This window comes from Alligator mississippiensis, chromosome 6 (assembly GCF_030867095.1).
Source record: "Alligator mississippiensis isolate rAllMis1 chromosome 6, rAllMis1, whole genome shotgun sequence".
Taxonomy (NCBI): domain Eukaryota; kingdom Metazoa; phylum Chordata; order Crocodylia; family Alligatoridae; genus Alligator; species Alligator mississippiensis.
In genome coordinates this window covers 942,224-967,042 of record NC_081829.1, presented here as the reverse complement: position 1 = coordinate 967,042, position 24,819 = coordinate 942,224, and the positions used below count along the sequence as shown (strand labels likewise).

At 55.3% G+C, this 24,819-nt stretch overlaps 1 protein-coding gene across 1 annotated transcript; it reads left to right on the top strand.

Moving 5' to 3' along the window:
• The first annotated feature begins 318 nt into the window (after positions 1 to 318).
• On the top strand, positions 319 to 16,016 carry RSPO1 (R-spondin 1). The gene is made up of 6 exons (XM_006264871.3): positions 319 to 810; positions 8,919 to 9,306; positions 11,971 to 12,162; positions 12,833 to 12,982; positions 14,031 to 14,219; positions 15,272 to 16,016. The coding sequence occupies exons 2-6, from the start codon at positions 9,213 to 9,215 to the stop codon at positions 15,427 to 15,429; spliced, it is 783 nt and encodes a 260-aa protein (XP_006264933.1). The 5' UTR covers positions 319 to 810; positions 8,919 to 9,212; the 3' UTR covers positions 15,430 to 16,016.
• The last annotated feature ends 8,803 nt before the right edge of the window (positions 16,017 to 24,819 follow it).

Sequence of the window (24,819 nt, the reverse complement as noted above, 5' to 3'; positions counted from 1 at the left end):
TGACAGCCTGAAAAATAACCAGCGCCCAAGACCTCTCCCCTCTGGTAGGGATCCTAAACTGCTCTTGATGCCTGGCATGTTTATTAACAGAGGCGGCTGTGATTGCTGATGACTTCGTATGCCGGTCACCGCCAAAATGTCAGAAGCTGTGCGGAATGAGTGGTCACATAAATAATGCTGACTGCAAAGAGCGCCGAACGTCGTGTCGCTCTGCAGAGGCTCGCCGGGTCCCGCCGGCTCTGGATGTAACGTCGAAGGTCCTGTGGCGAGCTCCAGTCCGGGTTTTGCAACAGCCACAATATTTTGGCTGGATATTGTCTTAGGAGGTGGTACTAGCAGGGTGGAATTCCCTCATGCTGGAGTGTGCACTGGATGCCTTTACAAAGCGGGATACTCTGGGAATAATAATAATAAAAAAACCCCTCTGCTCCACGAAAGGGGATGGAGTCTGCAGCCCGGAGCCCGGGAGTTACTAATGTGCAGACAGCTCAGATATGATCTCCTGCGTGGTGCTTTGCATACGTCGGGAACAGTGTGGGCTGCTGGAGTGTGAACTAGCCCGGGCAATCTTTACAAGCTGAAACCCTGCACACCCCAGAAGGGCCGGGTCCCCTCCGCACTGCTCGGGAAGCTCTTGGGACCTGCTCTTGCAGCCAGGCCCGCAGCTCCTGGCATCTCCCCAAAGTGGCCGTGAGGGTTTTCCCTCTGACAGACGGGCGCGTGGAAGAAGCAAGGCACTTGGGTGGCTGCGCCTGGAGTGGGCTATTCACAGAGCCTCTCCAGCCGTCGGGGGGCACTGACAGCTCCGAGGTAAGTGCCTTTGCAACGATGGGGCTTTTGCGAGGCAGGCGGCTGGAGAGGAGCGTGAGCCTTGTCAGCTCCTGGCTTGGTGCGCAACAGGGATAACGAGCTCGGACAGCGAGAGCTGTGTGAAATTATGGCAAAATCTGGAGAGATCTCCTCTCCTCTCCTCCCCTGACAGCCCTGCTCTGGGGAAGGGGGAAGGGGGGGTGCACTGGGCTTGAATTTGAACTGCGGGGGGCACAAGGAGAAACACTTAGAAATGCTGATTGAAGTATAGGGCTGTTACCAGACCGGACACCAGACCCCAGCAGCAGCAGCTCGGGACTCGGGGACTGGCTGCCCTGCCCTGCCCTGCCCTGGCCAGGCCCACCCGTCCTGAGCTGCAGAGAGAGGAGCAAACGTCTGGGTGAGCTGAACCTCTGGGAGAAGAGTGAACTGAGGAGTCAGCTCTTTGCATCTCTGTGGCTGAGTGTCATTCAGCCTGTTGGCACGGGGAGGAGAGGGGGGAACACGGCAGGACCCGGCAGGGTGCTGGGTGAGTGTCCGGGGTGGGTCTCACTGCGCAGTCAGTGGGGAGATGGTTAAGGGTGACCAAAAGGCACCCAAGTCTGCACCCTGTGGAGATGTGTAGGCGAAGTTCCCCAAGGGTAGCATTGCATTGGGGCAGTGGGAGAACGGGGTGCAGGACCTCCCCTGGTATCAGTCCCATCCATGGGGAGCACCTGGGGTGTGAAAGGCACTAGGTGCCTCCCACCTCTACCTGGGGGGCATGACCCTCAATGCTGGGGCTTTGGGAATCTGTCACCTCCATCTTTGGGGAGCCCGGCCCCTTGAGGCATGAATGCCTTGGCCCCAGCCTAGAGACCGCAGTGCCTCAGGAGATGCCGCGTGGGATTCTGGTTGCATGCCACAGCAACAGAGACCATTCACAGTAAGTAGCAGCAGCCCACGGAGGTGGCGTGGCATGGCTGGGGGGCATGGGGCAGCCTCTCACCCCCGTGCTCCAGGGCACAGAGTGCTGCTGAGACCTGCCCACGGTGGCTCAAAGACCTGTGAACTCGAGATGCCTCTTGCCCAGTGCTTGCTCCACAGTGCATCAGTGTCCTGCAGCAACTGAGATGGGTCCTGCCAGGGGCTGTGATGGGCAGCTGTGGCTCGGAGAGAGCTCAGCAGGTGGATGGCTCAGCCCCGCTCCACACATGAGCTGTAGGGAGCTGGCCCGAAGGCAGGGAACGCGCAAGGCCCTGCTGACCTCTCCCTTGAATGCTGAAAGGTTTTCTTTTTTTGGGGGAGGCATTCAGAGACTGACCTTGGGGATGGACAGACAGATGAACGCAGGCTTTCCGTGCTCCCAGCACACAGCTCTGCTGTAACTCGTCTGTCAGGAGAGCTGCAGGTGCATCCGCTGTCTGCCTGGCTCCCCCAGCCCAGGGCTCTGTGCCTTTCCCTGTGTGCCTGGCCCAGTGCTGGAATGCAGCACTGGGCAGGGCTCGGCCTTCTCCGGCAGCCTGACTTTTTGGCTGGAGAGCGAACGCACCGGGAATCCTTTTAGGGAGCTTATGTTTAGCAGATGCTGCCTTCGCATGCAACTGTGGGCTGCAGGCTGCCCTCAGAGCCCACGCCTGGCTGGCGCGGGGACCAGTGCACCGTGGCTGGCTTGCACGGGTGTCTCAGAGCTGGGGCTGCAGCTGCAGGCAGGCACGAGAGGGGCGAGCTTGTGCTGGGGGGCAAATGTGCATGGAAGCTGCAGCGCTCTCACGGGTTTGGCTAAGCAGGTGCATGCCAGGCCTGGGGCAGCCAGGCTGGCAGGGCAGTTGGTCAGAGGGAAACTGTGATTCTCCCTTTCCTGTTCTCCCAGGGGCAAGGCTGGCAAGAGGCTCTGCCCCTCTGGCTGGTGGTCAGGGTCAGGGGCTCTGCTGCATGTTCCCCAGGGCTGACTGGAGCATCTTGGGCGGCAAGAGCTTCCCAAGGACCTGGCATCACACCGGCAAGCCCCTCTCTGCTCCCTCAGCTGCCTCCTCCGCTTGTGCTGCATGCTGGAAACCTGCCACCTGACTCAGGATAGTGGATAGAGCTCGTGGTACAAGCACAGCCCCGGTCACTCAGCTCTTCCTTGATGCAAGCAAGCCCCCCAGGTACTCTCCTGAGTCGGGGGGAGTCAAAGCACCAGGGTCTCACGAGGGGGAGCGTCCCTGACAAACATAACCAGGCACATGGTGAGAGGCAGCTCCTGCCTCAAGGAACCTCTGGCCTAAATAGCCCATACGAAAGGAGAGATGGGTCCAGGGTCTCCAGTTCACAGAGGAGATGAAGAGATTTGCCAAAGGTCATGGAGTTAAGGGCTAAGGCCAGCTCCCCCAAGGGTCTCCCTCTCTGTGACCACATGAGGAACTGGACCCCCAAGTGGAGAACCAGGAGGGCGGCTCAGAGCAAGGCTGACATACAAGCCCCACAGGGCCTCAGCCCTGCTGGATAGCGCAAGGGACGACAGATGCCTCGCAGGCAGAGAGGGGGTTGAGATGCACCCCCGGCTAGCAGAGGCTGGGCAGATCCCAGAGACTGGGCAGATCCGCGGCACAGAAGCCGGCGGAGAGACGCAGACTTCAGCAATGCTGCAGAAGAACCCATTGCCAGATTCTTTTATTTTATATATATATATATATATATATATATATATATTCATTGCTGAAGTTTATGGTTTAAGAAGCTTGCAGAACTTTGGCACTGGAATATAGGATCAAATGAAGACCTTCTGGTTAGGAAATCTGACTTAATGCAGCCTATTTTTATAGCTTGGAGGACGGAGCAGAACAAAGTGGCTTTGCGTGTGCACGGGGATGGAGATTCTCTGGCCGGAGGCAGCCGGCGCCCCGCGGGAGTCCTGATGGTTGAGCTGTGCATCTCTGGGGCAATCTCAGGGCACTTCTCCCAGCTCAGATCAAAGTACCTGCCCAAGGAGAGGGGTTTAGGGCCTCCCCCATGTCGGTGCCAGGCTCCATGGAGCCTCATGGCACTTTCTCCCTGGGGGGAGACAGGCACCGCAGGCTGGAGCTGGGTTAGCATAAACAGGGGGCAGACGGCCGTGTGCGAGGCGGGAGTTTTGCTTTGTTTAGCTTGTGAAGATTTATTTTAATCTGTATTTATACAGTAGGTTTATTTAACAATGCTGAGGACAAGGCGCTCCTGGCAGGAGCTGGGCTTCTCTTCCCAACTCCCGGCACAGCAGCTGCCTGTCCGCACTAAGCGGGTCCTGTCTGAGCATGGCTGCCGCAGGGATCTGGCTGGGAGCTCCCCCAGCCTGGGGGAACGAGGCAGGCTCCACAGGCTGGCTCCATCAGGGATGCTTCTCCCTGGGGCAGGGGCTGGACCAGATATGACCTCCCGAAGGCCCTGCCAGCCCAGCTGCCCTGTGAGCCTATGGTGCTGAGGCAGTGGGGCCCCAGAGACATGAGGCTCAGGAAGGGCCTGGCTGCCAGCCCCAGCTCCAAGCCTCAGTTTCCCCATTGGTATAATGTGCCCAATGGCGGTTTGCAAAGTGCTCCGGGGCCTTGGCGTGGCTGACCCTGACTTTTGGGGGGCAGGGGATGGCATTGGGATTGCCTTGTGCCTCTGCTTCCCCTCAGCCTCCTCCACAGCGGATGCTATGCATAGGTCGGGCATGCACTAGCTGCTGGGAGATACGCCCAGGTGGTGGGGGTGGTTCCTGACACTCGCGTCTCCAGGCAAATGCGTGGGGAGTGATGAGATCTCTTCTCCGATGCCCCGGCCCAGCCCTTTCGGGGCCTGCCAGACTGGTGTGCCCCCGCCGGGCCCAGCCCCTGGGAAGGGGAAGAGGAGAGAGCCCCACCCCAGGCCTCTGCAGACTGCGGGGGCCTGGAGGAAGCTTGGCCTGCCAGAGGATGCCAAGGTTTCAAGTAAGGTAAACGTATGAGGTTGGAAAAGCCTCCACAGTCTCTGGCAGGGCTGTGGAGAGGGTCCCAGCCTGGCGGAGGGGCAGGAGGCCATGAGCAGGGGGATGCTCAGATAGACCAATTCTGCTGGGTGGGACGGTCACCGCTTTCCCGTCTCCCACTCTGCAGCAGCTGGGGGCAGGTGCCGTGGCCTTGGTCTGCTCGCCTGGTCCAGGGCAGAACAGTCCAGCCGTCAAGAGGTGGCAATGTCCCCTCAGCTAACCCTGGGCTGCACGTGGAGCTTGCAGCTTTGCAGCGAGGGACTCCGCACTGTCCCAGACATCCCAGACGGCAGGACCGGCTGCCTTATTGCAGCAGCCTTCCCCAACGAGCCTTTCCTCTGCAGCTGGAGCTCACTCCTGAAGCGGAGGTCCTGACACCCCTGGTGACTACAGGGCCACATTGCCATGAGCAGGTGACAGCTGGAGCCCACTCCTGAAGCTGAGGTCCTGACACCCCTGGCGATCACAGGGTCACATTGCCATGAGCAGGAGACCCCGTGATCAGGTCTCGTCCCTGGTGATGCCCCAGCCAGCCACAGCCTCGCTGGTTTGGGGGTGGCCTGGTTCTGATTAGCAGCCCTCTCTCCTGCTCCTCCTCCCCTGCCAGAAGCCCCTGATCATCTGCATGGCTCTGCTCCATGATGGGCCTGCTGAAAGATTACATGAAGACAGGTTAGGCGATCTGTCTCCAGGCTGGATCTGGCTGCAGCCATCACCAAACCAAGCCAGGAGCTGAGCTGGGGCTGGGGCAGTGCCCAGAGGGCAACTGGCTGCTGGCTGCTGCTCCTGATGGGTGTTCAGCCCTTCCTGGGACCCATTCCCTGAGTCAGCGAAAGGTGGTCTCCCCACCCTGACACTGCCCCGTGGCAGTGGCCCAGACACTGCCCTGTGGCCCAGTGGTCGCCACGCTACTGCAGGGCCCCACTCCAGCCCCAAAGTGGGGTCTGACTTGGCATGGGTCTGCTCCAGGCTTGAGGGGCAGCTGTGCGATGCCCTGGCAGGGTGCCGGCCCCTCTGCATGGGGCAGTGTCTCCCACAGTATCTGGCAAACACTCCTCAGATTTCACTGTTCAGAGTGGTTTGCTCCGTGCCCCCTTCCCCACCTTCCCAGCCAGGGAGCGTGCCAGGTTGGACCATCTGGCAGGACACCACAGCTGAAATGCACACTGCAAAGTGTCCATGGCCCCAGCTGGGAAGCTCGTCAGTCTGCGCTACAGACTTTGTCCTCTGTGCGAGAGCAGATTTGCACAGGGCGACCTTCACGTCCAAGCAAACTAGGTTGGAATTTGAGCACTGGGAGCAGATAAAATGGCATTGAAATGATGGGAAGAGTGACTTGGAAGAATGCAGCACTTCCAGAAACCTGGCTTGTTTGCAGACAACCCGGACAGCCTACCCAGGAGGGACCGGGCAGGTAGCTGGCATGTGAGATGGTTCGTCCAGTCCACGGACCAGACTGCCGACCCAGCCTGACCCTGTCTAGGAGGTCCAGCACACGGCTGGGCTTGCGAGCAGGCGGGATTGCTCACGGAGACTCTCAGGGACTCCTTACTGCTGCAGTTGTAATTTGAATATTATCTCCCCTCTCCTGTCTCCAGTCCTCACACAAGCATCTGGTCCTTCTCTGCCAGGTTCAGTAAACCTTTGGAGAGCCCGTTTACATTACTGATAGCTCGATATGTTCAGTAAGAAGTAATATATCAGCAATATGGTTATTATGGATTAGTTCCTCAGTCATATAATGCTGGTCTTTCTCACCTCGTGTGCATGCACTAATGGTGGATTATCTGCATGGTTTACATTTGGGGGTTTGTTTCGGGCTCTCAAGTCCCCATTTATCCTGCTAGAATTGCAAACAAGTAGGTTTAATGTCATCTTGGACGCCAGGCCAAGGCTGTCCAGGAATCAGCACAGAGCAATTCAGGTTACCCCGGATTCCTCCTGCTGATGGGATAATGGCATAAATCTCTTGAGAGCCTGCGCGTGTTTAGACTGGGAATCGTTTGTCACAACCAGAGCCTAGCAGATGTCTTCACCAGCGTGGAGGCATAATTCATACCCTAGTCCCTGGAAGCTGATGAGTTTTCCTGCTCCATCTGCTTCTGCCTTCCCATTCCTGGTGTAAAAGAGACACCAGAAACCTAGGCTGGAGTCTGCGGGGCCTTTGAGGTTCTGAGCAGCGGGGTCTCAGATTCACCTGCCTTTTCCCAGGCCACAGATCTCTGGGGAACATGCCTAGGGCTCCTTCCTCCTGGCACGTGCACGTGCATATGTATGGGCTGGCATGTCCCCCTGCATGCATGGGGGGCAGTGGGACGGGGCTTTTGCTGCCCTGGGTCCGACCCCATCCCCCTGCACAGATCCCTGCCTCGGTGAATGCTGTGAGCGGTCCCGCACGGGCCCGGACAGTCTTTACGGAGCAGCTGGCACACAGGCCTCCCAGCGCAGCGCACGCTGCTGTTTACACAAGCGGCTAATTGTTTATGTGAGAATCCCCCGGTGGACGCAGCAGCCACATCGTAACGACAAGCACGTGGGCAGTGTGGCGCAGCGTGGCTCTCGGGGAAGCCCAGCCGGGAGGTGCTGAGAGGTCGTGGCGCTGCGCTCTCCCCCCTGCCGCCTGCTATGACCGCAGGCGGGGACATGGGCTCTTGCAGCACACCAGCAGGAGCTGGGCATGCCCTCGCCAGGGAATAACAGCCTCCCACTGCTGCCAGCTAATGGGTGGTCTGTCTGGGTGAGGGCAGCAGATGCCTGTGTGCTGGCAGTGGGGCCTGATCCTGCTGCTGGGCTGTGCTGGGGCAGAGCTGCCTCACCTAACCCCAGCCCTTCTCTCCAGGCTGCTTCTGGGCTCCGAGCTGCCATCGGCTCAGAGGGCCTGTCCCCCTGAAATGGATATCACCAGTGTCTTGTTGCCCCTCTCACACTGAGCTCCCAGAGCAGCTGGCCCAGACCCCCTCGGGGCCAATGGGATTGAGACCTCCCCCCACTTGGCTCTGAGACCATTTCCCCATGCCGGCAGCACCAAACGCCCAGTCTGCCGGTCTGCCTGGACCTGCCGGAGACGAGTCCAGAGGCAGGTGATGAACGTCAGAGCTTCCTCCTAGGCCTGACCTGCCATCCCAGGCAAAGCCACTGCTGTCTGCAGACAGGCCAGCTCGGGTCTCCCAGCTTTGCAACAGGAATTGCAGCGCTGAACACTGAGCCCAGGGAGCTTGCCCTTCTCCAGCGCCTTGCACCAAAGGAGCAGGCCCCGAGCCCCGGGACTGCAGAGGAGGGTTGAGCGGATGTGTGTCCGGGAGAGGTGACTCCCTCTCCTCTCCTGGCCGCGTGAGCAGAACAGAAGCTGCCCTGCCTGGGTTTGTCCAGCACAGAGCCAGGGCAGAGCTGGCCAGGCCTCTGCTCCGCTTTCTTCCCAGTCAGTGCACAGCTACTCACTAGCGATCTCTGTGCTGCTGCAAGCGCCATGTCGGTGAGCTACTGTGGGCTTCCACTGCCCGAGAGGGGCTTGTCCTGCCACAAAACCCCCGTGCAGGCAGGAAACAGCCCCAGCCCAATGACTCCTCACCATGGCCTGGTGGATCAGCTCTTTTCCCAATTAAAACAGTCTTGGAATCAATGGGACAGTTGCCACCTCATGGCAGCACTTTGAGGGGTGGAAACGTTGAGCCTAAGCTTTCCCCTGGGGGAAGAATCCCAGGAGACCACTGCAACACGTGGGCAGCAGACCTGGGGGATCTTGCTCTGCTGGCCACGCTGGCCTTTGGTTGCAAGTTGGGGCAAATGGAAGTCATGGGGCACTCGCAGCCAGCTCCTGGGATAGCCTGAGCACACGTGGAGGGGGAAGGGGGCAGTGGGGGCTCTCTACACACGATGAAATGCCAGCAGCTGTGATTGTGTCGATGGCCATGTTAGGCTACTACCTGTCAAGGATGCCCACACGGCCCGAAACGTCTTTGAGCCTGGCACGGGTCTTGTCACTGCCCAAGGAGCAGGGCCAGGCTGGGTGGCACAGTGCCTCAGCCCAGGCAGGCAGGAGCATGGGGGAGTGCCAGCCTCCCTGCCCACAACCCCATGTCACAGTTGGGCTATTATACCACAGCCCAGAACTGGAAGACTTTATTATACTGCCAAGCTAATCCTCTGCCCTTTCTCCTCCCAGGTTCTCCGTGTGTGTTCAGAAGCTCCCAGCACCTAGCGCGCCCCACACACGAGCCCCCCCAATGGGCCTGGGCCCAGCCTCCGGCACTCCTTATGGGGTTGACGGCGGAGCCATGTTATCCGCAACCTAAGCTTTCGGGGGCTGATGCTGCGGCTCGTGGATATGGTCCCGTACCCAGTTGTGCCTGCAGACTCACAGCTCTAATCCCGCCTGAGACACATTAGCAGCCACCCACGCACGGGACTGACCCCCCATCACCCTGCCTTCTAGGGGCTGCAGCGCTGGAGAGTTACTATGCGGCTTGGACTGTTTGCGGTGGTGGTTTTTCTAAGCTCGATGAATCTAACAGGCAGCAGCAAAGCAGCAAAGGGCAAGAGGCAAAGGCGAAGTACGTATGACGCGTGTGCAGGGAGCGGGAATGCCTCAGCAGGCTCTGGGGTGGGCAAGGGCTGTGTTCTCCACCAGCACATCTGACGGGGCGCTGGGGATAAGTGTGCAAAGGGCCGTGGCTGTGCAGGGTTATGAGTACCCCTGAGACCCACAGCCAGCAGGTCACACTAGCTACAGGCAGCCCTGCCATCCCCGAGCCCGGCTTCCCTTTCCACTGCTCCTCATGGGGATTATTTCTTTGCTTTACCCCCTAGCCAAGCCTTGCCCCCCACTACTCTGCTACCCCCTGAGCCCACAGGGCAGGAGCTAATTCCTCCAGGGCCCTAGCCACAGCCAGGCTCAGCTAAAACAGGTGGCCTCATTCACCCTGGCCCCTGCCTCTGGAGGGACCCCCAGCTCTCCACCTCCCCCTGGACAGGAGCAGGAGGCTGCAGCCAGCTCCCCCGGTTAATCAGGTCAGCCCCAGGCACAGAGCCAGCATCCATGCTCACCTGCACTGACCACTGGCACAAGCAATAGCACTTTCAGCCTAACCCACCTCTCTGAGAGCAGCATAACCCCCTCCCCTGCATTACATCCCCATGCAGCCCAAAGCTGCCCACCCCTCCTATACAGCCTGCTCAGAGCACATTGGGCCCAGCTGGCAGCATCACTGTCCAGCAATCCCCAGCCTCTCCGGGAAGGTGTATGCACCTGTGCCCAGCCCAGTCCAGCACCACTCCTCAAGCCCTGCTTCTTACAGGGGCCTCGGCCCAGCTGGCCCCAACACGAGCATCACCAAGGACCTGCGTTTAGCCTCGACAGGTCACTGTGGGGCATTGCTGGGTGGAAGCAGTGGGGCTGGAGGAGTCAAGCCAAGCCCAGGGCTCTGCGTTCTGGTTGCCAAATGGTCTGCAATTAAAGCTGTAGTTGCAGAGTTCCCATCAGAAACACAGCTAGGAAATGCCCGTGGCACGGCCAGCCAGCGTGTCTCAAGCCCCAGGGCCTTAGACCCAGTGTTCCTATTACACCATGCAGAGAGGTGGCTGGAGGCACCCGGGCAGTGTTCATGCAGAGCCGGCAGGGCCAGGCTGAGGCTGCCTGGCCTGGCAGACCCACCCCAGGGGATACCCAGAGCTTCAGAGAGGGTTTGGGGTGCCTCTCAGGCCCACACCCTGAATGCAGTGTGATCGGGGGCTCCGGCAGGGCTCCCCGCTGTGTGTGTGCCCTTGTGAGGGCCCAGCAGCACTTGGCGTGGGGAAGATGGCACTTGAAGTCAGTGCTCTGGCCCAGTCTATGGCACAGCGGAAGGGCCGATTCCTGGCACATGTGGTTGTGCAGTGATGCAGGTCAACAATGGGAGTTGGGGTTTGCTCCGTCTAACCAGGAACCCCCCCCCCCCCCATCTGTTGTCTCTTCCTATGGCCAGTGGGCAGAGAAGCCTCCTCCACCAGAATGCACTGACGTGAATCAGGGCCAGGCAGAGCCCGGGAGGCTGGGCACAGCGGGCCTGGCGATGCAATGATTTGCCTGGTAAAGCCATATGGGTAGCCTGCCCCCAGCCTGCAGAGAACGCTGCCTGCTTCCAGCGTATCTCATTGCAAGCAGGACGCGTGCAGACTGGCGAGGGGATGTCTGTCCTGGCCTGCCTGGGGACTGAGAACGCATCTGTGTGCCAGGTGGTGAGCTCTCCCCCACTGCCATCCCCGCTGCTCTCTGCCTTGGTCACTCCTTTGGGACATAGGCCCGAGGGGCTGGAGTCATCACTGTGCTGCTTGTTGCCTGCTGAACCAGGGATGCCGGCTGCAGGGCTGCCCCCTCCCAGCTACCCCAGACCCGATGCCAGCCAGCCCTAGCAGCCTGACAGTCCTGGAGCGGACCCCCTCTCCCACAGCAACTGCAATGAGGCTTGGAAAAGCAGCGGGGATGTGCACTCAAGTTTCCTGCTTTGGGGTCCCTTCTTGCACAATGCTCAGCTGGGGGCCAGGGCCAGGGAAGCAGAGAGCCCATCTGCCTCTTGCCTGTCTGCCCAGTCCAGCACCCAGCAACACCACGGAAGAGTGCCCGGCCTCAGAGCCTGGTAGGTGGGGCTCTGGCTCTAAGTCTTTGTGCATTGGGACGTGGCTTTGCCCTGTGCACTGAATTCCCGGAGGAAGGGGGTTGCTTGCTGGGAAGAAGTATACAGCCTTATCTCCAAGGCTCCTCCGAGGCCAACCTCGGCTGGGTGAGCCACTTGCTGGCTGGAAGGGAGCACAGGGGTCCGGACCCCATCCATACACAGCCCTGGTGATGATGGAGCCTTTGTGGGGGAATAAATGAACAACTGCTGCAGTGCCTGGGGGGAAAAGTTTGTGCTGGCCCTGCCCCAGCTGCTGCCTGGCAGCTCCCCTGTGCCACGGTGGCACTGCTGTGCTCCAGGTTACCCCTGCCCTTGCCCCAGGTTGGTGCAGGAGAGGATGAACTGGGGTAGAGGGAGGAGATGGGGATGCAGCCAGCCCCAAAAAGCAGGCTGGATAGCACCGAGCAGATAGCACCAGGCATATGAGCATGGTTTATATATACACAAGGCAGAGGTCAAGCCAGGAGGCAGTGGCTCCTCTCAGGTCTGAAGCCAGCAGGCGTTCTGCAGCCGCCCAGCCAGGGCCTTGGAGCTAACCCGTGCATGTCCTCCTTGTCCCTGCAGTCAGCACTGAGCTGAGCCAGGGCTGCGCAAAGGGCTGCGACCTGTGCTCGGAGTTCAATGGATGCCTGAAGTGCTCCCCAAAGCTCTTCATCCTGCTGGAGCGCAACGACATCCGGCAGATCGGTATCTGCCTGCCCTCCTGCCCGCTCGGCTACTTCGGCCTGCGCAATCCTGACATGAACAAGTGCATCAGTAAGTGTCTGGGGCTGCGTTGGGGCGTGGGGACGACCTGTGCCGGGCAGCTGCTAGTTGGCAGCTCTCCTGCTTTGCACCGCGGGTGGTCTGAGCAGTGTTCCCCCAGGGGCTGGGGGACATCAGCATCGTGGTGTCCTGTGGGGTGAGCCCAGTGCAGCCGTCCCCCGGCGACGCAGGTCGTTCAGCTACGTGAGCACCCAGCCAGCAGCTACTCCCTTTGGGGGGTCATGCCCTGCCTCTGGGGGCACAGGCACCCCCTCTCCCCTCCCCTGTGGTGAACAGGGAGCTGTCAGCCTGGCTCTGCTCGTCCCCTACGAGTGGCTGAGCCCTGGCCAGTGAACTGGGAGAAGGGTTGAGATCATTGCGTGCAGCCCAGCTTTCCCCCCTGAGGGCATCCCACTGGGATACAGATACAGGCACCTGTTGCATGTGTGATGGCCTCAGCAGAGCAGCTGTGTCTGGCAGCAAGGGGCAGTGGCTGGAGATAGGTTCCCTATATCAGGCACTACCAGGAGCACCTACAGCTTCTGGGGCCAGGAGGGGTCCATCTTGCCCACCCTACCAATTCTTGGTTCCCCCACTGCTGCGCTCCACGGCCTCATGGCCACAGGCTTTGGGCGCCGGTCTTGGCGTCGTTTCTCTCTCTCTCCCTCTTTGCTCCCCCCAGAATGCAAGATTGAGAACTGTGAGTCCTGCTTCAGCCGCAACTTTTGCACAAAATGTAAGGAGGGTTTGTACTTGCACAAAGGGAGGTGCTACGTCACCTGCCCCGATGGCTATGCTGCCGCCAACGGGACCATGGAATGCAGCAGTCCTGGTAAGTGCCCCTGGCTGGTTTGCTAGGTCCTGTGGCCTCCAGGTTTAGCTTGCCCACGTGCACTCGGACCTGCTGTCACCTGCGCCTGCCGCGTGATAGGGATGTCCTGGTACAGCCATGATGTGCTGGGATGCATGGGTCAGCTGCATGCTGCTTGACTGCAGTGAAAGCAAGAAGCATCCATTAGCTGATGAGCTGTAGCCTGCTCCATTATGTCTGACCTGGACGTGCCCATGGGGCTCTGCCACAGCCAGGAGCTCACAGCTCCATGGTCCAAAAGGTGTCCCCCAGGCTTTGCTCCCGGGTGTGAGGGAGTTTCCCCACAACCCTCCCAGCATGGGCTGGGTTTTGCCTGTCAGAGATGCCTCTCAGCCCCTGACTAGGGCTCTGCTGTGCTGGCAAGACCAGGCAGAAAAGAATCTGACGGTTCAGTTGTTTTCCAGCGGTTGCATATTTGCATCTGAAAAGAAACTCGGGGGTTGAGGTCTGCGGGGAGCCTGCCCCGGCAGTGTAATTAGCAGTTGCAAAACGTGCCATCAGCTCTGGGTCGTGGTGAGGCATAGCTGTGGCTTGGGAGAGGCCAGCAAACCCTGCAGAGGATGAGGCCAGGGGCAGCGGTATCCCAGGGAGCGAGGTGCATGGCAAAACCCTCTGGGGTGGGGCGGCCACAGTTCAGAGTTCACCCTGGGCCCAAATGCAGGCCCTGCATCTTGCCTAGCCTGCACACTGGCGCAGGATGCGGTCTCACAAGACACTCTCCTGCTTCATGCCTGTAGGCAAGAAATGCTGGCAGCTGCCTCCTGCTGCCCAGTTTTGCTGGAAAGCCTGGCCTGTCATGGGGATAGGCTGGCCCCTTTGGATGGAGGGCAGGGATCACAGGGGCTATGGCTGGCCCGCAGCGGTCTGCCCAGCGCCTGAGGCTCCGTCCTGGAGCTCTGTGGAGTGCAGCCATCTCCGGAGATGCAAGGCTGTTCCATGGGATCCGGAGAGGGGCAGGCGGGGGTGAGGGGATGGATCTCCCAGCCTCTCGTGTCGTGTCCCCCGGCAGCACAATGTGAAATGAGTGAGTGGGGCCCCTGGGGCCCATGCTCCAAGAAGAGGAAGGTGTGCGGCTTCAAGAAGGGCAACCAGGACCGAACGCGGAAGATCCTACAGGCACCTGCTGGGGACGTGTCCGTGTGTCCTGCCACCACTGAGGTCCGGAGGTGCACAGTGCAGAAGAGCCAGTGCCCTGAGGGTAAGCTCCTGCCGCAGCATTTTGCTGTCTCTGCTGGGGCCCCGTTTTATCTGGGTTTAGTGCTCCCCAGTTGCCCCCCAGCAGGTGCCTGCTTCCTGCTGCACCTCCCTGGCTGGGTCCCTGAGCCAACCTGTGCAAGGCGCGGTCCATTGCCAGCGGATTTCCAGCTCTGCTTATGTAGTCCAGCGCAGACCACGCATATGCAGGGCCAGAACGCAGCACCTGGTGGAAACCTGGAAGGAGGCCTCAGGCAGCTTGTCTCCTAACAGGATTAAGAGAACTAGCAGCCTTGGGATGCTGCTCGCTGCGCCTGCTGTGCACTCACTTTCGTAGCCCATTAGCGTCTGCGCCAGAGACAGAGAGCAGAGCAGAGGGCTGGCTGGCTGAGCCAGTGCTTGATGCAACAGCTGGAGCATTTGTCTCCTCTCGCACCCTCAGCGGAAGGCGATGGTCTGGGTCATTTTGGGGGGCGGTATGCAGCCGGGGGCTTGCTCATTCCCTTGGCCGCTGAAGCCAGACTGCAGTTGTGCTGGCTGCTTGGGGGGAAATTACTTCTGAACAGCATCTAGCGATGCAGAGACAGAGCAGCCAAGGGGAAGGTGGAAAGGCCAATGCTGGCTCTCGGCAGCTGCGGTGCATGGGGTGTATTGTCCAGCAAGAGTCAAGGGCCTGGTCTGGAGCAATGAGATGTGCTGGCTCAAGTGTCCTGAAAATCACACTGCTGTGTCCAGATTTCAGCTGCCTCCCGTCATTGGAGCAGCAGTGCTGAAGGTGGACTGTAGGAAAGGCCAGCACCCTCCTCTGAGCCCAGGTGCACAGGCTCCGAGCAGCCAGGCTGAGATCGCTCAGCAATGGGAAAATGAACCCAGCAGCAGAGGGGAGAGGCCGGGAGCTGGGTCCCCATTGCTCTGCTCATGAGGACTGCACCTTTTCCTGCTGCATGGCAGGGAGGGTTGCAGGGGTGGCCACCAGCTCTTCCCAGGGCAGCGGCAGCTCTCCTGAGCCACCTGTTGCCCAGAGAGCTTCATTGCTGCCCCCTTGTTACACTGCAGGGAAAAAGAAGAGAAAGGAAGAGCGGAGCAAGCAAGATAAGGCAAATGGGAACAGGAACCAGAAAGACACCAAAGATACCAAGTCCGGCCCCAAAAGGAGGAAAGGCAAGCAGAAGGGCACCATGGTTCCCATGACGTCAGCTAGCCCGGTACAATAGCTGCCCCTTTGCAGGCGCACGATGGCAAGATTCGTTGCTGCTATGTATATGAAAGCTTTATCAAACCAGAGCACTGCGACGCAACACCCCCTGCCAGGCCGGCAGAGATGGACAGACACCCCTACACACCCACGGAGCGGCCCCCCCAGACATGGGACCCACATGCCCTGTGACTCCCCACCATTGCACGCAGACGCAGCACAGGACTGCAGGGTGCAAACTGCTAAGGGGAGGAGTAAGGGAACCCCCACGGCTTTAGCAGCGGGCACTGGGGCATGCGGCGTGGAGGGCAGCGGGGCGTGCATCCACAGGACAGCGTCTCACTGGGCAGTCAGCCGCGCAAGCCCAGGACAGTGCGGCCCCAGCCAGAGGGCTGAGACTGGGACTGGCCGGCTACTCCCCTGAGCCCTGGACTCTGGGGTGGCCGGAGGCACTGGCCTGCCCCTCTCTTCCCTCCTCCCTTTCGTGTTCTGAGCTGTATGACTTCTTCATGGAGAATACCTGTTACACGTCTGTGGTACAAGTCAGCGGCAGCTGCCCTGACACTGCTTCCAAACTTTATTTCAAATTAAAATAGAGGAAAATAACCCAACGCCCCCAGTTTCTGCGCGCATGGCTAGTAACCGCCGGCCCTGGCCAGGCTGGAGCCCAGGGCGCAAGGACTTGCTTGTGCATGGAGAAACTTGTCAGAGCTATAAGAAAACCCCAGGCCAGGCTGCCAGCTGCATCCTAGGCACAGACCAGTGGTAATTCCCCATAAGCCTCCCAGTTCCACTGAGACCCTGGGGAATCTCCCATTCAAGCCTCTAGTTACCAGGCGACAATTTGAGGTGGGACAAGCGCTGTCCCTGGCCGCCCTTCTCACCCGAGGAGAGGTCACTGCTGGGCAGAGGCGCTGGCACCAGGCCTGTGCCTGCTGTGTGCAGAGGGGCACTGCCCTCCCAGGGCTGGCTCTGCTTCTGGTAGGGACAGCGGCACTTTGATTGCACCTGGAAGCCCACGCAGCTGCTGCTCCAGGAAAAACTGAACTCTCTTCTTTGAGAACTGCCTCTCCACTGCGGCACAACTCTGGCTAAGTGCAGCACACGGGATCCGCAGGGCCGTCCCACCCTCTCTTTGCTGGGCTTGCTGATGGTGGGGCCTGGGCACCTGTGAGCTGCTTGGTGTGTGAGTACCCACGGGGCTGTTCGCAGGGATCCTGAGTCAGCGGGATGAGAAACGAGCAGCCTCCCAAGCCAAGGGTGAGACAGGGTCCCAAAACCCGGCCTTTGAACTGGCTAGGGACCACATGCAGCTGCCTCTTCTTCCTTGTCCTGCCCTTTGCAGCATGCCTGGGGGAGAGGCAGTTCCTTGCGGCCTCGCACTATGCAGCGGGGCCCTTTCCCCTTGTGCAGGCAGCAGCAGAGGGCACCGACCCTTCCCTGGTCTCCCTCTGCTCGTTTGCAAGCCTGGTCATTGTCTCACACACTCATGCACCTGCTACAGGATCCCTGCCCGCAGCTCAGGCTCAGAGCAGCGAGTGCCGTGAGATCTCCCTGACCCGACAGGGCTCCTTACGATGATACACTCGAATATTAGCACCAATATTTCAAAACAGAGCTGCGCCTCAATAAACCAGCCAAGCACATGTGTGCAGTTGCTTCTTTCTCAAATCCTTCTTGCTATCCAGGGGGTAAAAACAGTCTCTGTGCTGAGGACCAGGGCACTTACCCCCTATTTTGTAATCTCCGGTATAAGCCCTGTGCTTGCCCTGTGCTCAAGCAGATTTCCCCCCAGGTCTGGTAACTGGAGAGGGGACCCTCCGTCTCCGGCTATTGGCAAATGTTCCCGATGCCGTCTGTCACATCGCTTTGAAAACAAGCCACCTTTTTTTTTTCTTTTAAGTAAGAAATGATGTTACTAATTCAAAACAGATACGTGACACTTAGTACAATTCGCACAGAGCTGGTTAAACCGTCCCAGCCTCGCACACATTGCTGGGAGGAGCAGACCATCCGAGCAGCACACGGAGGCAGCTCTGGCACCAAAGGTTTGGTCTGAACCCACTTAAAGATGGAAGACATTGGTCAGAGAAAAAAGGCCTTTTGTCCTTTGGTTTAAAACTCATTTTTCAGACTCTTTTTTTTTCAGAAGACTCTGACAACCTTTCTGTTTTGGGTGTCTTCTCTTTCCGCTTTTCTCTCTTTTTTCGGGCAAAATAGAAAAGGGAGAAAGAGGCAAGAAAAGGGAAACTCTGGGCAATCCCAGGCAAACCAATACTGCAGGTAGCTGTAAGGTCCCAGCACACCGATGCTTTCACATCCTGATCCCACAGCCCTGCGTACCCTTGTTTCTCGCACTGAACCAATCTTTGGAGACTTGCACACATGTCAAGATAATGGGCAGATTTCTATTGCAGATTTGCCTGATGTCTCCCAGATACCTTGCTTATCCTGTGGGTAGTGCTTCTCAGTCACGACGGAAACCAAAGAAGGAGGAATAAATATCCAGTGTTTACAATACTCCATTTGGGAAACATTTAATTTTTAACTCGTTTGCTGAGATTTGGGGCTGTGCGCAGATAGATGTCACCATGCATAGACCAGTTTTAAATGGCATGCTTCCTTCCCATGTGTTTAATGTAAATCCAGATATTCACAAGCCACAGGCAGGTTTAATGGGTGCATACACAGAATCCTCAAATTTACAAGTCTTCGACTCCCATAGAAAAGCAGGGAATGTACATATATTTTTAGCTCATGTTTATGTTGAAGAGATTTTTCACTCAGAAGAAATCCTAGCCTTGGGTTAAAGAAGGATATTAGGATGATGTGGTAGATAATATAATCCAAATAAGAGCATTAAATGGAACCTAAGGATGTCAAAGAGGAGATTTTTTTATAAGTTTATTAAATCAAGGAGGTTGAGGCGTAACACTTAAAAAATCTCCATTCAAACTACAGAAGTCCCATCTTTACAACCGCTCACCACAAATAAATCACTCTGATGGCATTTATATACAGGATAATATATTATGCCCGACTGAATACCACACTACAGTTCAGACGGAGCAGGCTGCTAGAACTGCAATTGTTTCCGAAGAGCAACATAACCCTGCTGAAAAATAACCCGCAGTCTGGGAGTCCAGGTAGGTTATCTATTATTATTTACACCCAGTGCAAGGAGGATACTTCCTGCCATCCATCATGCACATGGCCAGTATGTTCAGGGGTGTGATTGGCGCACACTGCAGGGGGCACGTGAAATCACAGGATACAGATTGCTAAAACCTAAAATGCGGCAGATGTTCTTTGCAGCCTGCTGGAAGAAAAATCATAATTTCTGCCTAAGAAATTCAGATCATAAATGTCCTCCTGCCTCCCTTTGTTTTTAGAGAGAGGATTTATATGCAGAAATGTTATCCTCTGGATTCCCGATGAATCTGTTACAGGTATGATAAACTGCATGGGTCCAATTCACACCACTGGTGTCACTCGGTGCAGTAATGCAGGAGTCAATCACTGAGCAGAAATCTAAGCCCACTGCCCGGGATCACGGCTAGGACCCCAAGGGCTCAGTTCACACCTGCATCAGGTATGTTCAACTCCCTAAGTCAGCCGTTACTTCTTCTCACTCCGCTGCCTTCACTTCACCTCGTTTTTTCCTCCTGTGCATCACTGTTTGCGACTGCAACTTTGGGAACAAGACATCGCAGGCTGAGAGAGCTGGGTCACTCTGTTCAGGAGTCACTAAACCTGGACCCTGCTGCTGAGAACGCCGTCTCCTCCTTTTACCCATTTCATCCTCCAAGGTGACAGATTCATCATTGTGGAGGAGCCGAGTTGCTGGAAGAAGCAGCGGCAGTCAGGTAGCTGGTATTTTCTAGCAGTCCCTTAGAGGGTCTTGTTGAAGTCTAGCAGTGAAATGTCTTCTACGGGGAACCAGTGGACTGAGCAGAAGAGGAGAGCTGGTGTCACCCTTATTGTAACAGCATAAAACTAACAAATATATCGTAGCTCTGCACTTTGCTAGAGAAGTGCTTTTTAGGAGAAATGAGTCTTTTAGTGAAGCCCTTGTAATCTAATTTTTCTCCCCATTTAATTGTTGAAACCTGTCAGTCACAGAAAGCAGATGAGGTGATCCACTGCAGACAACCTCTGCCAAAAATCAGTCAACGCTGGTTCTTTCAATAGAATGAGAAGAGCCCTTTTCAACACGTGTCATTGTGGCAATGAATCATTCCAACGGCATCACACAACCCCATTCACCGGGATGCTGGCAAGGAAGGGGGCGACCAGGCTTCAACATCACTAAACATCAACAGCTGTCAGGCCAGTCTGGTTGGTGACATTAAGGGGGTCTGGCAGATGTGACTGGCCTGGCCAGCAGTCCTGGCCAAGCCTCTCTGATTTGGGAACTATTGCAGGCAATGCACCGCTGGCTGTGCTCGTTTGAGAAAATGCAGAGTCGAAACTCTGAGCACAGGGAGTGTCAACGCACAGGTCAACAGAGGGGGTTCTATAAAGCAGAAATAGCTGGATCACTTGTTGCTAGAGATTTCGGTCCAGCTACCTCAGATGCCTTCATTCTTTCCAGCCAGGACAAGCTTGGGGATTATTCCTTCCCTGGCTTCAGTAGGGTTGCCAGCCCTCCAGGAATTAGAGAGAAATCTCCAGGAGACTGCTGAGAGTCACCAGGGAGATAAATGATAGGGCGTTTGTTAAAATAAATAATAAATGTTCGATCGGATTTATACAGTTGTGCAGTGGGTTTTTAAAATGTAATCGTCATGTGCATTTGCCTGGTATGGAAAACTTTAGCTAACTAGCTCCCTAGATGGATAGTTGCTTAGGGGCTAAAATGAGATATTGCGTTCTGAAGATGAAGAAAAAAATGAATAAATGCTAGCTTCTCTGGGGAAGAATACTCAGTTTGTCTGGATGTGAATGGAAGAGCTGCCCAATCTCAAGCCTGGGGAGGGTGGCACTGGTATGTCTATGCACCAGCAGAAATGATCCCAGCAAAATAACCCAGAGACACTATGCACTTAGCAGGCACGTCAGCCAGGAGGTCTCTATGACATAAGCTCCATTTCTGAACCTAGCTTTTTGTATCCTTTACAAAGAAGATGACATTGATTTTCTGGATATGTCCCAAGATTTTTTATTTTAACAACAAAAAGAGTGTTTTCCTAAGGAAAAGGGAAAGGATTGAGGGGAGAGCAGGGCAAGTATTACTCAACTATTTAGTCTAAGAAATTGAAAATCAAAAGGATCCTCTGACAGATTGGTATCAACTCTAATAGAAAACATGCCGGTCCTAGGAAAACTCTTCCACATCAGCCGGCAGTCTGATAACTTAAACAATTATCTACAATTTGGAATGATTTTTTTTTAAATTCCCACATCAATGTGTGTTTTCAAAATGCTCCAGGCACAGATAATTCCACCAAGACAGCGGAATCAGAAATCCCAGGATTATCCAAAACAGACTGAAAATTAGAAGCCATTAGCATTGTTTTACAAATCACTTCTGAGCTCTTTGTGCATTAAAACGACTTCATGCCAGAGGGACGAAACATTATCTAAAAGCACAGGGCTGCAAGTCTTAGAAAAACAAATAATCTCAAAGGGTTGGGTTTTTTGGTAAGAAAGCCTTAGCAGAAATGAAAAGAATTCACAAGCCAAGAGAGAACACGCACTGCTAACAAGAGATACTTAGCAAGGATCAGCTATGTCCTCATTCAGCGCTTTACCCTGCTGAGTGCTGAGCACTCTGGATGTCCTCCAACCAACCCCTGGGATAAATTAGCAGCGTTTTAGCGAGACTCTGCTGATTTACACTAGCTTAGATTTACACTTTTGTTTAATATCTTTTACAATCTGGCAGTGACACACGTACATACAGAGAGACTCTGCATCTACAATTCACCCAAACTTGTTTTCTTGCAGTTGCTCGTAACATCCGTGTAATTGTTAACAGGCCTGTTTGGAAAATGTTTCGTTCTTATTGTTTTTATTTAACACAAAACACAACAAAACCTCAAAACAACTGTGGGCAACCCTGGAAAAACAGCCCACTGTGACCATCAGCAAGCCTGGGGAAACGCACCAGCAATGCATCCGTCAGCCCCCCGATCACAGCAAAGCAGCGGGCAGGGTGCATGGAGGGGACCCCGCACTGTCAGGATCCCAAACCATGGGAACAAAGATATTAAAACCAATGAGAACTCCCTTGCACTTCTGGCTACACAGCCTCTGTCCCCTTTGGGTGACTTGGACCCTCCCTTCCCAGGCCAGGGAAATACTGGTTATCCTTGGGACCAAAGGGTATCCAAAGGATGGTTTCCAGCCTGGCTCTAGTGGGGTCTCTCGGGGGAAGGAGGTGGGCTTTCCCTCCCATTCATTCAGAGTATCCCACACCAATACTGCTCTACTCTGTAAGCAATTTTCCAGGAGACTGTTTGCCCAAGAGCTGGGCACAGAGCATGACTCAATAAAATCCTGATGGTCTCCAAATGGGCAGGTGGGAACGGCAGACAGAAAATTATCTGAGTATTTTCTAAGAGGTTCCATCTGACAACATACACTTCTTCCTCTGAGGTGCCTCCACCTCTGGGACACCACACAGCTGTACCAAGGAAGAGAAACTAAAATCCGGGCAACCACCTGGGAGCCGAGGGATGGGACAGGACGTGCTCCCCGGGACTCTCCCTGTGACTGCCATTTTGAAACTCTTCCAGTTAACTGGGTTGGACAATATGTGGGTTCTTTCGCTGCGGCCATTCAGAAAACCATTTCCTGATACAAGAGCCGGTCAGAAAATACTGCGGGAAGGATTTGTTTGTAAACCAATAATTAACAGTCAGGTATGTAATGATCTGATTGGCTGCCAGTGATTTTGTGTGTTTAATGGGTGTTAGGTAACTGCTTTGGAAAAAGCAAGGGTAAAGGGACAGATTTTCAGAACTAAAAATGGCTAGAAAGCAAGCATAATCAATCCAGCAAGCATCCTGGAGTTTGGAAGGAAACCACGCACCCTATCATTTGGAAAAATGAAAAGATCAGTCTGGAATTCACAACAGCCTCAGATGAAATCAAACTCTCCTTTGTTCAAAGAAGCTTCTAGGAAGTTTTGCAATTCCTTTTTTATATTGATTTTTACCAGTCTCCAGCTTTAGGCACTGTTTGAACCCCTTTGTTTTTCTGCAATTCACCATTGCCCCAGAGAGGTTGTTAACCCTGAAGCAAAAGGCAAACTTTCAGTCTTTCGCCAGCCAAAAGTCATTAATATTTTGATGGGTGCATTACTGTTTTCATATGGAGCTGTTACGGCTTCAAAGATAATGACCTCACGCATGCCTTCCTAACCCATGCAACAACTTGTTCTGACTTCTGTGAATAAACATCATTTTTATATCATCACTGCATTCTCTGTGCCAGTGGAAGGCAATAAACCCCGTGCAGAAAGACATGCTGGCTTTGTCATCTTCTGGCACAGACCTAACCATGCAATACAGCACATGGTGATTCCATGTGCTGGTCAGGTTTGCCGATGACATGAAGCTGGAAAGGACTGCAAAGACTTTGGAGGATAGAATTCAAAAGGATCTTGGTAGGTTGGAGAGAGCTGCTTATTTATCAAAAGGATTTTGGTAGGTTGGAGAGAGTGTTTATTCAGACAACAGAATAAAATTCAGTGCAGACAAATGTGAGGTGCTACCCCCAGGGAACAGGGTTGCTAACCCTCCAGGATTGGGTCTCCAGGAATTAGATATAAATCTCCAGGAGGCTGCTGAGAATCATCTGGGAGATAAATGATAGGGCATTCATTAAAATAAATATTAAATGTTGAATCTGATTTATACAGTAGTCTACTGGGTTTTAAAATGTAATAGTCATGTGCCTTTGTGACATAAAGTATACGCACTTTAATTAATATAATTACATTATGTAATGAAACCTCCCAGAATAGCAACCCTAGTAGAGAAGGATAATCAAATACAAAGTGAGAGAGAAGTGGCTGGGTAGCAGTGTTGCTGAGAGAGGTCTGGGGGGTTTGGTGGATGAGAGGCTGAATGAGACAGCAGTGCAACACAGTGTTCCTGTTGGGACCAGAACAGGCAACGTCTTGCCCCGTTAGACTGGGTTGTTAAATCCTGTCGGTCTTCCACTATTTGATCCTGGGTACTCTGGGCCACATGCTCACAGGAAATCTCCCTTAACTCACCCACCACATCTTGATCTCAGGGAAGAATAAGGAAAAGGGAGGTTCCAATGATGGTGAAGACAACCGCAAGCAGTTCCCTACTAATGGTGCTTTCTTGGGGCTCCACCTCCCCTACACCCCATCCACTTGCCAACTGGGTTGTGCTGGCTCCAGGTGCCTAAATTTGCAGGAAGCACTGGCTAAGACTTTCTTAGCATTTTGTCCGCCCCTCCTTTGAGGTAGGAGCTTGTCCTTTATAACTTGATTCTCTATTCTTAGTAGGGTTTTGCTACTTAGACCCGTCCATCTATATCATAACCAGATACTCCCCCGATAGTCACAAAATTCATGCATGGGTCCGAAAATCCAAGAAGTATCAATTCATCAAAATACCAGGAATAACTCATGAATTCTCAAACTTAAATACTGATGAACTCATCTAATCAATTCTTGCTCGCATCAATCTTTATCACCTTCAAAACGTGAAGATTAACCCTGCCTTAAGCGCGCCCGGCACCCGGGAAATCCGCCCCCTTTGTCAATAACGTTTTTCCAATTAAATTCCAATGGGGCTGGCCCAGGTCTAAGGCCCTAATCCTATAACTCACTCTTGGGAAGTCTTCATCTGATGCTCCTTGTTCTGAAGGTGCCTTTTGATGCGTCGTCCAGGATGTTGTCCACGGGTAGCAGGGAACGTATGGCTGTGCTTGCCTCATGGTGCTGTGGCCCTGCCCTGACTGAAAGCTAGAGACCTCTCCAGGTCTCCAGTCGGAGAAATGACTCCGGTTGTTTGCCCAGGTACGGCCGGGAGTGCCTGGCGCACGTGGGCGGCCAGCGTTGTCTTTTCTCACCGACTTCCCCGGTTTTTTTAACACCAGCGACGGGCACAGGATCCTGCATCATCACCCGTTCACCTCTTCAGCTGCAGCTGGTAAGTGCTTGTAAACCGCAGCGTCGGCGCAGCGTGCCGTTCCATCTTCGCTGGCTGCACCCCTGAAGGTAAGTACAGACCCGTTCCTGCCCTTACTGGGCAAACCCCCCGGTGTCCGGCTCTTTGTCCGAGCTGCGATCATGGGGGCACCCTCGAACGGTGTCGCTCGGCGACACACGGTCATAGAGAAAAGCAGGCGTGATCTTGAGCTACATCAACAGGAGTAGGAGGTGTAAGACACGGGAGGGGATAGCACCAGGCAGGTCTCATGC